The sequence below is a fragment of the Zalophus californianus genome, chromosome 11 (assembly GCF_009762305.2).
Source record: "Zalophus californianus isolate mZalCal1 chromosome 11, mZalCal1.pri.v2, whole genome shotgun sequence".
Lineage (NCBI taxonomy): Eukaryota > Metazoa > Chordata > Mammalia > Carnivora > Otariidae > Zalophus > Zalophus californianus.
Window position 1 is genome coordinate 61,067,131 of NC_045605.1, and position 12,833 is coordinate 61,079,963.

The 12,833-nt window shown below is 38.9% G+C and overlaps 1 protein-coding gene across 1 annotated transcript; it reads right to left on the reverse strand.

Annotated features, from left to right (window-relative positions):
• Nucleotides 1–6,673: 6,673 nt before the first annotated feature.
• On the reverse strand, nt 6,674–7,608 carry LOC113915016 (olfactory receptor 51B2-like). Its single transcript, XM_027580691.1, is given in 2 exon segments — nt 6,674–7,401; nt 7,404–7,608. Coding segments are annotated over 2 exon segments (933 nt in total).
• Nucleotides 7,609–12,833: the final 5,225 nt, after the last annotated feature.

A 12,833-nucleotide genomic window follows, 5' to 3' on the forward strand; every position in this document is an offset into this window, starting at 1 on the left:
AAGATACCCCTGGCTTGGCACATGATTATCTTCAAGGGACACATGATTATCTTCAAGTTCCTTTAGTCAGAACCAGCCATGTGGCCAATGTAATTGCAAGGGCAGATGGGAAAGATAGAGGAGCATGTAGATCCCAGTGATCTGTGCTCTCTCTGCCACTCTCGTCTTGTCACGAGTAATCAGCATTACTTCACATGCCCAAAAGCAACAGGAGTATTAACTGTAAAATCAAAGGCATGAGAAAGTAAGTAGGTTTTATGCATAAGCGGTGAGGATGAGACGCATGCCAAAAGCTCACCAAACTCCGTAATAGTGGCTAAATCCAGCCGCTCTCACCTCAAAGTGTGTCTTAGTCCAGAACAAGTGACTTAGGCTTTGAAAAATGGTTTGTCAGGTATTATTATTATATAATAGTTAAGAGCACATATTCTAGAACCTAACAACCTGAGCTGAGTTTTCCCCTCTGCTATTTACCAGCTGCTTGATCTCGGGACAACACTGTGTGCCTCTGTGCTTCAGTCTCCTACTCTGTAGAAATGGGGTTGATACAGATGCCTGACTCTCAGTGTTGTTGTAAAGAGTGAATGAATTAATGTAAGAGCAATGCCTTGTGTGTAGCATCAGCCATAATAATCATATTGTTATTACTATTATCAATATTACTTTTGAATTATTCTCATGTGTATGTTGAGGGTGTGGGAATTGGAGCAAGGACATGACGATCACATATGGATAGAGGTGGGAATCAAAGGATGAGATCATATCATCAGGGGCTAAACCTGGCTCTTTCTCTGGAACGGGAGAGAGATTAGTTCCTTCTGGAGAACACCCTGGCAAAAGTGACATCTTTTCCAAGAGAAACCACTTGTCCTATATGCATGGAGCATCCAGTAGCATGCCAAGGAGACTGAGAGCTTGCAGGAACCATGTGCCACAGACAGACACGCTGCTCTATTAGTTGCCTCATCTGTGGGTATGAGACGAGGCTCTCTCCTTCCCACAAATACTAAAATATGTCTAGTCTAGAAGGGTTTGGAAGACTAGGTCATAGTTTTCATGGATAAGTATTCTATGTGATAATCACTTGGAATATATACACGCACACACGCACACACACGCACACACACACGTGACAAAGAAGAGTTAAGTTTCTTCTACAGAAAAAAGTTGGATGGACATTTAAAAGAGAAGAGAGCACACTGGCAGACTTTGGAAAGGGATGTGATTTTATCAGGTAGATCAAAAACGGGCTATTCCTATGGACTCTGAGAAACAAACTGAGGGTTCTAGAGGGGAGGGGGTGGGGGAACGGGTCAGCCTGGTGAAGGGTATTAAAGAGGGCACGTTCTGCGTGGAGCACCGGGTGTTATGCGCAAACAATGAATCATGGATGTAATGATGTAATGTGTGGTGATTAACATAACAATAAAAATTTTTTTAAAAAGCGGGCTATTCCTAAAGAAGCAGCAAGAACAAAGTTATAAATGGGAAATTTTCAATAATGTACAGAGATTTTTGACTGGACTATGATGTAAGCATTTGCATCAAAAATATTTGCACATAAGTGAGGTGATGAATAATTTGAGAGTCTTAGAGTTCATAGAAAATTTAGAGGCTTTGTACAAGTTTCTACATTGTGCCTAGATCCTTAAGATGTTAGTTAATATTTTTGCTGCTTTTTCTGGGGCATTCATAGTGGTGCGTATGAGATAACCTGTTCCATTACTATGACTATGCAACTCTAATTGTTACAAATGTCTTTCCTATACTGATCTAACACTTTACCTCCTTAAAACGTAACGCCATAGATTTTAATTATTTTATACATAGAAACTTGGAATATGGAGATTTACTTTTTCCTCAAAATAGCACTTTTTACCCACATTTTATCTACCCATCTCACTTTCCATAAAATGTCAGTTTTTCTAATCCCTTTTCAATTTCTATTTATGATTGTAAGGTCTTTGTCTTATAAGGTCTTTGTTCTGTTTTCTTCTTTCCATTCTTCTGTATGTATGGATTCCTACCTCAATCCATATTTAACAATGGCTAACAGCTGCTTTGCAACACTCAAAGACAGATTTAGGTTAAAACATCTAATATAAATATTGCTCATTAAGCATAAATATTACTTATTAAAATTTATTTGTTGCATTCATCTGTTCCATCGTGACAACATCATGAAGATATATGGAAAGGGAATTTCTGGCACGTTTTCTCCTTTGAAGTCACTTCATATTAGTTAACTCTTGTCTGCCCTTGGCCATATGAGTTGATCATCCTTTCTATGATCCCAAAGGCTCTTGGTAAATATGCTGCATTTTCTTATAGTTCATTTCTACATATATCAGTTCTGTGTTTGTATGTCTTTCTCCCTAACTAGACCACACAGCTCTTTAAATTAAGGATTATATTTTTTCCCCTTTACTTCTCTAGTATTCATTATAAGACCTGGTACATATCAGGCACTTAATGAATTTTGGTGAGTGCACCATGTTAAATGATTCCTTAGATATTTGTTAGATGTTTACTATGATACACACTTATCATTAAGATTTAAGAAAGTAAATAGAGATATCCAGGCATGTTAAAGCAACTCAAAGTAGTGGACACCTCTAGACATACTGAAACACTTATAAGCGAACAGGCACACTTTCTTATACATATTATTCACAAATATAGCCCATTGACACAGACAAGCCTAATGTTGATTTTATATATACTCATAAACACAGTCTTGCCAATCTCCTTCTCCCTTCTGTTAGGGTCACCCACCTTCACTCACCTCTCAGATGCAATAGTTTGAGTTATCTAAGCCTCCACCAAGTCTTCAACAGACATGCAGAATCCCATTTAAGGCATGATTGATGGATTGAATATTTTATTTGTTTTCATCCGATGAGAACATGAAGGAGAGAAAATTTTTCTCTCACTTGGACCACAAACTCTGTTTGTATGGATACATATAATTAGGTTCCACATTGTGTGATTTTAGACACAATACTTAACCTACCTAGATAATCTACCTACATCTCAGTCTCTTCATCTGACGATTAAGAATTATAATGAAAATTACATGACGATCAGTTAGATAAAAGGATGAAGCTCTCACGGCATCGAGTAACAACAGTAAGATCTGAACATATAACTAATTTTCTTCTATTATCAGTATACCCTGGACTCATGTGAGCATCTAGGTTTCACATCTAAGCCACTTTAGAGAAATACCTGTATCTCCCATTTACAGTCATGGAGTTGAATCTTAATCTTAAGTGTAGTATCTGTGCTTATTATCCCTATTTTGCTAGTTTTACTCCCTGGCCCCATATGTCAACAATACTTTTGGATCCAGCTGTTCAGTAGTGGTAGCTTTTGATAATATGCTAAGAGGCTTGAGTGAGCTATCAGAGAAGGCAGGGCCAGTGAATGCAACAAGGGGATCAGCAATAAGCCAGATAAAGGGAGTGGTTGGGGAAGATGTCTCTTGAGGGAACACTCACAAGATAGAAACTAAAGAAAAGAGAATGATAGATCTAATATAGAGATGCCAAGGCACATGCGAATTCTATAGGTGTATGAGTAAGAGAGATGGAAAGACAGGAAAATCCAGTTATTTACACTTTGGATGTGGTAGAGTTCTGCATGAGGGAAATGTCTTAAGAATGGACATGGGAAAGGATGGTCAAAATGGAACATAATTGGAGGCTAACAGTAACCAACAGAAAATTATTAAGGAATACCAGGAAAACAGCATCCAAATAATGGAATATCCATATAAGAAATACTACTCAACAATTAAGGAAAAATGAACTATTGGTAAACACAACTTAGATGAATCTCAAAGGCATTGCTAAGTGAAAGAAACTAATCTCAAAAAGTTGCACACAGTCTGATTTTTGTTACATGACATTCTTGAGAAGAGAAAACGATAGTGATAGAAAACAGATTAGTGATTTGCAGGGGTTACAGGTGGGATGTATAATTCTGCAAGGTAGTGCGAGAAAGTTACTTTTGGGGTGTTAACAGTTCTGCATCCTGAACAACTCAATTTTTCAGTCTGCTAATTAAGACAGAGAAGGAGAAAACCAGATGCAACAATACCTTTGTTTTTCAAATGGAGAAAATAAAGATCGAGGTGAGATCTGGAGAGAATCAGAAGGGTACATAGTGTTTCTAGAGATTTCTCCCCCCTACACACACATATACACCCATGCATGCAGACTCATGCTTATGCCCACAAACCACCTATGAAGGAAGGGGAAGAAGATACGACCCAGAAAAAGAAGACTTTTAGAGGTTTAGCAAATATATTGAAAATATATTTTTCAGATTTCAGGCAAAAAAGAAAAGGCAAAGAAAGAAAAATTGCAACATCTTCATCACCATGTTTAAATTATTAAGTGTCTAAAACTATCACTTTTTATTCATAAATAAAATTGTTAAAAATTCTGTGTCCCTAAACAGGGTGTTTGAACGCTGTGTGTTGCTTAGATTTGTTTGTCCCATCTCAAGAACTGCTATGTGGATATAAATATGCAACAAATTGATTCATGGAGAGCTCTTAAAATAATACCTGAAACATGGGGCGCCTGGAGGGCTCAGTCGTTAAGCGTCTGCCTTCGGCTCAGGTCATGATCCCAGGGCCCTGGGATCCAGCCCCGCATCGGGCTCCCTGCTCCACGGAAAGCCTGCTTCTCCCTCTCCCACTTTCCCTGCTTGTGTTCCCCCCTCTCGCTCTGTCTCTCTCTGTCAAATAAAGAAATAAAATCTTAAAAAAAAAAAAAAAGAAGAATACCCGAAACAGGATGTTTGCTGTGACTCTGAGACATTGAAATCTGTCGTGGATTAAATAAATCGGCCCTTACCACACAAATAAAATTGTTTATCTTTTTCTAAAGAACTGCATTGACGGCTTTGGAGGTTTGCAGAATGGTAGGCAGTCATCCTTAGGGATATCATAAGCTGATGGGGGAACACAATTGCTGCCCTTGCTGAATTCTGAATGTCATCCCAATATTCTTTCAATGATGTTCTTTATTAGCTTAAGAAAGCCAGGGTCAATTTTTTTTAACTTGCAACTGCTTTTGCTTATAAAGATTTCTGAATATTACAGTAAGTCTTATCAATGGTATTTTTCCACACTGGAGATCCTCTGGCTCTTCATTGCTAGAGAATGCATCTCCAGATATAACGCATTTAAGGAAAGGATGATGAAAGTGTAAGACTGGAGGCAATTGATACAGGCTTTTTCTAGTGAAAATAGCAGATGAGGTTTTTCCATGTTGAAATTACTGGAATATTCTTAGAGTCCTTACTCCCTGGATATGACATCAGTATGGAAAGTTTCTTAGGTAAGGCAGACTGAATTTAGACTGGACTGGTTATTTCGTGGGCTCTGTACATAAGCTTTGAATAAGAAACTAGGGGATTGGGAAGGGTCCAACTAGAAGAGCCAACCTAGGTTCTTAGCAGCCTTTTCAGAATATAGAAATATTTAGGTCACATGCCTATAACTAGTCTAGCTCCACATAGTAGCATAGAACTAACAGTAGATGGGTAAGGTAATTATTATCACCTATAACATGAACAACAGACAATACACCATCACTCAACCAAAATGAACAGCATAAAACCTTACAAGATTTTGAACAAAATGGAGGGACGAAACTATTCCATCAGTGCATACCATTACTTGTGCCGGGTTTTCTGACTTGATTAGCAGAAAAATTTCAAGTGAAAAAGGCCTGAGTTCTTTTATGTTAGAGAAGCAAGCAAGGGGAGATGGAAACAAAAGATATCTAAATCTATACTCCATTTTTACAGAAGAAAAATATCGGGAGGTGAAGTAGAAAGCCAGAAAGAAGAAAAATTAGTATGTTGGTGTTCAGCAGCCATTGGGAAGAGAACAAAGTGTGCTAGAAGTTCTGGCTTCAACTGGCTGATAGGAAATTGGTGGCTTGCTATTTGGCTTTTGAGCTGTATCAGTTTCCATTTAAGAAAATCCACTAATATACTGAGGGAAAGTGAAGCTCTAGATGTAAGCTTTCTAGAGTTCTATACATTTGCTAGTTTTCCTCACTGAAATTCATTTACTTTTAGAGCAACATCATTTGGATTACAGTTAGATTCAAACATAGAGATGGGAAGATGAAAAACAGATCATTCTAATTATCATTTATATAACACACAAAATACACTTCCAGCTGCACGTCTTCCTTCAGATGAACTGTCTTTGATCCAGGCTATGTTTAGTCACTTATCTGACATTTTCTGAAGTAGTACTTCTTCTCTCTTCACATACAAGATCTGGAATGCCCCATCCCACCTCTATCCTATAACCCATTTTCCCAAGATCACCCGCATTATATGTGTATAATATATATTGTAATAAAACATTCTATATATTCTATTCCAATATGCATTCTAATACATATATTGGAATACATACACAGAATATATATATTATATTCTAATATAATAATATTATATTCTAATAACACAATCTATATATATTCTATTCTAATATATATATTCTAATACAGGTATAATATTAGAATACATATCTGCTCAAGTCAACTTATAGCTTTATGTAATAATTAAAATCTCATCTAGCTCTGAAAAAAGACACCGAAATGAAAAACTCCCAAAGATCTCAAGATTATGAAATAAAAGCTCAAGCCCTACTGTGCACAGAAAATAGGCAAATGAAGCTTCTCTGAATTTGCTCGGTCTTGATACTATATATAATGGGGTTCATTAATGGAGGAAACAGAAAGTAGACATAGCTCATGGTAATGTGGACCACATGTGGTTCATGCTTCCCAAACCTGTGGATGAAAGTCAGGCCAATCACAGTAATATAAAACACCAGAACACAGCTAATATGGGAGACACGGGTGTAAAGGGCCTTAGCTCGCTCCTCTCCAGAGGCGATGCCCATAACTGTCTTCAGGATTAAAATATAAGAGAAGAGGATAATCAAAGCATCTAGGAAGAAAGTCAAAGCAACAAGAATCACTGGGTACACATGATTAAATGTAATATCAGCACAGACGAGTTTCATGACATCTTGGTGGAGGCAAAAGGCATGGGAAAGAACATGGGAACGACAGTATGGGAACCAGTAGAGTGGCACGATTGGAGGCACAAGGGATAAAAAGCCCCTCATTAGTACCCCCAATCCTGGTTTCATTACCCAGGAATTGGTAAGAATGGAGTTATACCTCAGAGGGGTGCAGATGGCGATGAATCGGTCATAGGCCATGACAAGCAAGGCACCTGATTCCATAATAGAAAGGGAGTGAGTAATATAAGCCTGCAGGAAGCCGGCTCCGTGGCTCATCTCCCGGTCACTCATCCATACGACCCCCATTACAGTAGGCATTGTTGTCAATGTCACATCAGATCTGTGCCTGCCAGCATGGCAAGGAAATAGTACATGGGTTCATGGAGGCTGTGGTCATCCTTGATGAGGTAGAGGAGCGTGCCATTGCCAAGAAGCACAGAGACGTAGACTGCAAAGAAGGGGATGGAGATACAGTGATGTGCAACCTCCAGACCTGGGAAGCCAGTCAGCAAAAAGGGGGCAGTGCTAGTATTGGGTCACATACTATGTCCACAAGTGAAAATCAGCTTTCTAGAAGCCTTTAACCCAGGAGCCTAGATTTTTTACTGGTATTATACCACAGAAGCCTCAATCACAATCTTCATACTTGGAGATAATTAATTGGCATGTAACTATAACTCCACAAGTATTTTTCTGCAGAAGAAGAATAGAGGGTTGCAGGTTACACTTGAGATAAAGAATGTTAGTCTTTCCCTAAGTAGAAAAAAATATTCAGTTAATAGTTAAAATTTTCTCAAATTAAATGAAACGTTTTCCAATAATTTTTCTTACATCAGGTCCAGCTATTGTGTGTATGCTTAAAATTTTTCCACTAACAGTGTATAATAATAATGAATAAGGTAAATAAGTACAAGTGGATAATAATCTTACTTAGCTGCTTTCTTGCTATGACCGCTAAGTTTCTGGACACACTTAACTTTGATTTTGCTTTTATCTTTCATAATCATGATAAATACATACTTGTCAGTTAGAAAAACTTGCCTTCGTTTGTTTTTGAAATTGAATGTTGGTGTTTTATGGAACACAGGCCACCACCCTTTTTAATTGCTTTGTTGCTCCAACAGTTAGTTAATTACCCCTTTTTAGAGTTTGTCTACCAGAAGTGTGGGCCGCAGACCAGCCGCAACAAACAAGCACAGGGAGTTGTTAGACATGTGGCCTTAGACTCTACCTCCAACCCACTGAACCAAAATTTGCCTTTGATCATAATCCCCAAGTGATTCAGGTGTACAGGAATATCTGAGAATCACTGCCCTAAACATTTCATATCTATTCCATCTTTGGAGATTCATGTTTTTGGATTCTTCCACCTGGGTGGTTTCTTTGTTCCTGTCAAATATCCTCACGCAATGTTTTTTTCATAGCTGCTTTATTCACTGGTTCTCTTTCTGCTTCTTGTCTTTCCAAAATCATTTGACTTAATTGAATGTTCAGATTCTTTCTCTATGTCTCCTCTTACCTGTTAGCTCCTTTTCCTCCAATACCTCACTTCTGATGAGCTGTTGCTCATGTGACTGGTCACATTATAATGTTCCTACAGCCTAAAGACGTCAGTCATCTCTACTACTTCCACATTCTTGGTGGCAACAACCCCAAATAAAGAACCTATTACCTTTTATGCTACAGTCTCACTTCAACATAAATTCAGAAATAGAACACTTCTGCATAAAATGTCCCTAATATCAGAAATAAATCAGAATCAGGACAATTCACAAAGAATGTAACTCTTGTGTAAGAAAGTGCTCTGAGGGGTGCCTGGGTGGCTCAGTCAGTTAAGCGTCTGCCTTCAGCTCAGGTCATGATCCCAGGGTCCTGGGATCGAGCCCCGCATCAGGCTCCCTACTCGGCGGGGAGCCTGCTTCTTCCTCTCCCACCCCACCTTCTTGTGCTTTCTCTCTCGCTGTGTCTCTCTGTCAAATAAATAAATAAAATATTTAAAAAAAAAAGAAAAAGAAAATGCTCTGAAGTTAAATCTGTATGGGCATGGCACTCACCGAGACAGAAATCACCAATTCTAGGAGTTCCCTAAAATTAAAGCATGTCAAATCATATACAGGTTTAAATTAGTATTACTATACAAATGTTGTTCTATCCCTGAAAGCTGCCTGAGGTTTAAAAGCAGGGATGAGAAAACAACATGTCAGAGGAAGAGAAAGCTGTTGGGAGAGGTAGTGAATTAGAGATATCTATTCTAAAGGGGAAAATAGCAAAAACAAAACAAAATGAAACAAAAACAAAAACAAAAAACCCCATAAGGTCATGAATTTAATTTATTAAAGAAAAGTAATTCAGAATCATTAAACTATATTTCCAGACTGTAAGCTTCCCCTTAAAAGTTAATTAGGTCTTGGGACACCTGGGTGGTTCAGTCTGTTAAGCATCTGCTTTCGGCTCAGGTCATGATCCCAGTGTCCTGGAATCAAGTGCCGCATCTGCCTCCCTGCTCAGCGGGGGAGTCTGCTCCTCCCTCTGCCTGCCACTCCCCCTGCTTATGTGCTCTCTCTCTCTCTCTCTCTCTGGCAAATAAATAAATAAAATAAAATAAAAATCAATTAGGTCTTTTCGGAAACTGGTAATAAAATGTCCAAGACCAACAAGGACATAAGATTTTACTATTTTTATGAGCAGAAAAATGAGAAACAGGGGGACTGTATTTTCTTCTATTTCTAGGCTTGCATCAGAAAAATAAGATACACAGAAGGCTATGATAGCTCTAAGAATGTAAAACCAGGACACGTTCCTGAGCCTTTGGAATAAAGGGAAAACCTGTCCAGGATGAAAAGAGAAACCTGATATTTGTCCAGGAGCAGGTGTGTGGGGCTTCCAGGGGTACAAGATACTGTCATCAAACTGAGGCCACTACAGACAGTTTCTTCAGGGCTGGGACTATACTTCATGCATCCTCCTAAGCTTGCATTAGGTAGCGAAAGTTCCATAAATATGGCTTGGCTATAAATGGGTTGATTTATTGACAAACGTTGAGAAAATTACATCAGGTACACAAGAATTAATTTGTCTAGGTGTAGAGAGGAAAGCTACGGTCTTGAAGATGATAGGCAGTTCCCAACTCAGGACATGTATTTTCTTTAGTGACTTCCTAAAGTCCTGGGGGAACTGTGTTATTAATATCTGATGAACTGTCCTTAAAGGACACTGTACACCTGAAGGTGCAGATAACCAGTGAAAGCACCATCCCTCGGTATCATCTGGGACAAGTGGAAAGATTACTATTTAGAATGTGCAGATTATGAGTGAGCACACACCACATGACTGCTACTATATTGATTGCTGAGAAAACCTTTTCATGAGCACAGTCTCTGTCCTGAAGAATCTCACAATACACACCAGCAGAGTTTGTAACTGGCCTTGATCACTGTGCAGTTGTATGCAAAGTATTGCCAATGAATGTCTCAACAGGGTCCCTAATGCTGAAAACATCTAGATGATTTATCCACCATGATTTTCATGTTATGATCTTTTTCTAGGTAAATGGGATTCCTAGACTTGTAACAACAACAACAACAACAACAACAACAACAACAACAACAACTCACACACACACAGATCCATAGAAACAGACCAAACTGCTCAGTCTGAGAGCGCAGCTTGACTCTCGGTAGATATGGGGGCAGGAAAGACGCAGAGGAGGCTTGGGAGTATGAGGAATAAAGGATAGGAACGGTACGTGGACATCAAAAGGGAAGAGTGAGTAATGAATCCATCACAAAGGCCCAAGGTAAGGTGAGGGCGCCTGGGTGGCTCAGTCGGTTAAGCGACTGCTTTCGGCTCGGGTCATGATCCCGGAGTCCCCGGATCGAGTCCCACATCGGGCTCCCGGCTCAGCGGGGAGCCTGCTTCTCTTTCTGACCTTCTCCCCTCTCATGCTGTTTCTCTCTCTCTCAAATAAGTAAATAAAATCTTTAAAAACAAAACGAAAACAAAAACAAATGCACAGGTGACCAGAGAGGAGAGTGTTAGACCCACTCCCCCTCATTTGCTCTTTTCATCTACTCCCTTCCTCCTGAATGGAATGAGGTATAAGCTCTATAGGTACAAGAGTGATGGGCCAGAGACAGTCTCAGGTTTTCTATTTTTCCCAGCGAGTCTCACATGCCCTTTCTAAGACAGCGGTTCCTAACGTGTACGCACACACATCCTTCTATGCAGTCCTCTGGAAAACTTTCTTAAGTGCTTCTTTTGACTGTATATAATATCAGAAAGGAAAGGAGTCATTCCCTGTTTCTGTTCCTGGCACTCATCCACTCCAGCCTTGTTGCTGTAATAGGGACTTGTTCCTTGCCTTCTCTGAAGACCAGGTTTAGATGTTTCCCTCACATAGCCCCCTCAGGAGGCCCCATTAGAAAGCTTATATATGTAGGAATCACTTCCCCCGGAGTTAGCTTTACAGCCACTCTGGAGACCCCTTGATCTCTCTTCCCTCTTTCATCTTTCTGGTAGTAGCTGGGCCACTTAATCAATGTCCTCAGGTCATTCATGCATCTCCCAAAGGATGTGGGAGGAAGACTGGAAACTCAGACACCAGCAGAGGTGGAGGAATATCAGGACTTAGTTATGTGATCCTCCCTCCTCTGAATCCTCGGCATCAGGGTTTAAGAAATCCATGCATGTCCTTCCTGTTGTCTACCTTAAGTACCACAGGTATACCAGTTTCTCTGAGGGATCACATGTACCATTGTTGATCCTGCAGCTATGAATTCCAACTGTATTTTTGTCATTTCTGTTCCTTTGCGGAAATAAGTTCTGATTCAGAAAGAACATGAGTGAATTTCTTAATAGCCATGTGTATGGGGACAGTCAACCTTTTGTCTGAAAAATTACCTTATTTTTAGATCATTAGCCTTTTTGTGTCAGCTTCACAATGAACAGAGCAGAATATGATGGGCAGCAGAAAGAAAATATTTACATTTCCTTTATTTTGTTAAGTTTTTTTCGGACGAGTATAAAAGAATAAAATGTCTAGGATTAATTTAAAATAAGCCAAAACAAACAATGAAACACACAAAACACATAGGATACTGGCATAAGAGTTTCCAGAGAACTGAAAATAAAACTGTCTTCGTTGTCAAGGTAAATGAAGACAAGAAGGAGTCAAAAATACAAGTGTCAATGGACTGGTTGTCCTGGTGTCCTCATAGGGGAAAGCTATACTGGGAGTGGCCGAGGGAGAAGCTTGAAGGAACATTATCATTTCCAAAGGCTATTTAAAACTTACAATTTTTATTCATATTAACGATGTATTTCATCGTGTGAAAGAATCATCATATATTAAATGATTTCCTACTGGCTTAATGTTCTTCCCTTCTGTTTTAGTGCTGATGGGTAGAAATTTTTAGATGTCTGGCTTTGCCAATACAATGATATTAATATAATTAACATGACATATGAATGCCTATAGCATGCATTTTATTATTCTTAATTGATAGATAACTGAGGCTCAGATATTAAATGATTTGCTCAAGATCACAAAGGTTTTAAGTGAAGGAGGCAAGAGTAGATGTGCTGCTTTCTTCCAAGACTACATTCTTTCTACCACCCTGTGATTTTTTTTTTTACAAATTTTCCATATTTCCTAAGAATAAATTGATGCAAGTAAATTTACTGATTAGTCAGAGGTATAATATGATTACCGTTTCAGCCTTTTTAAATGTAATGGTTGTTCCATATATCTAGATATACTCTATCCATT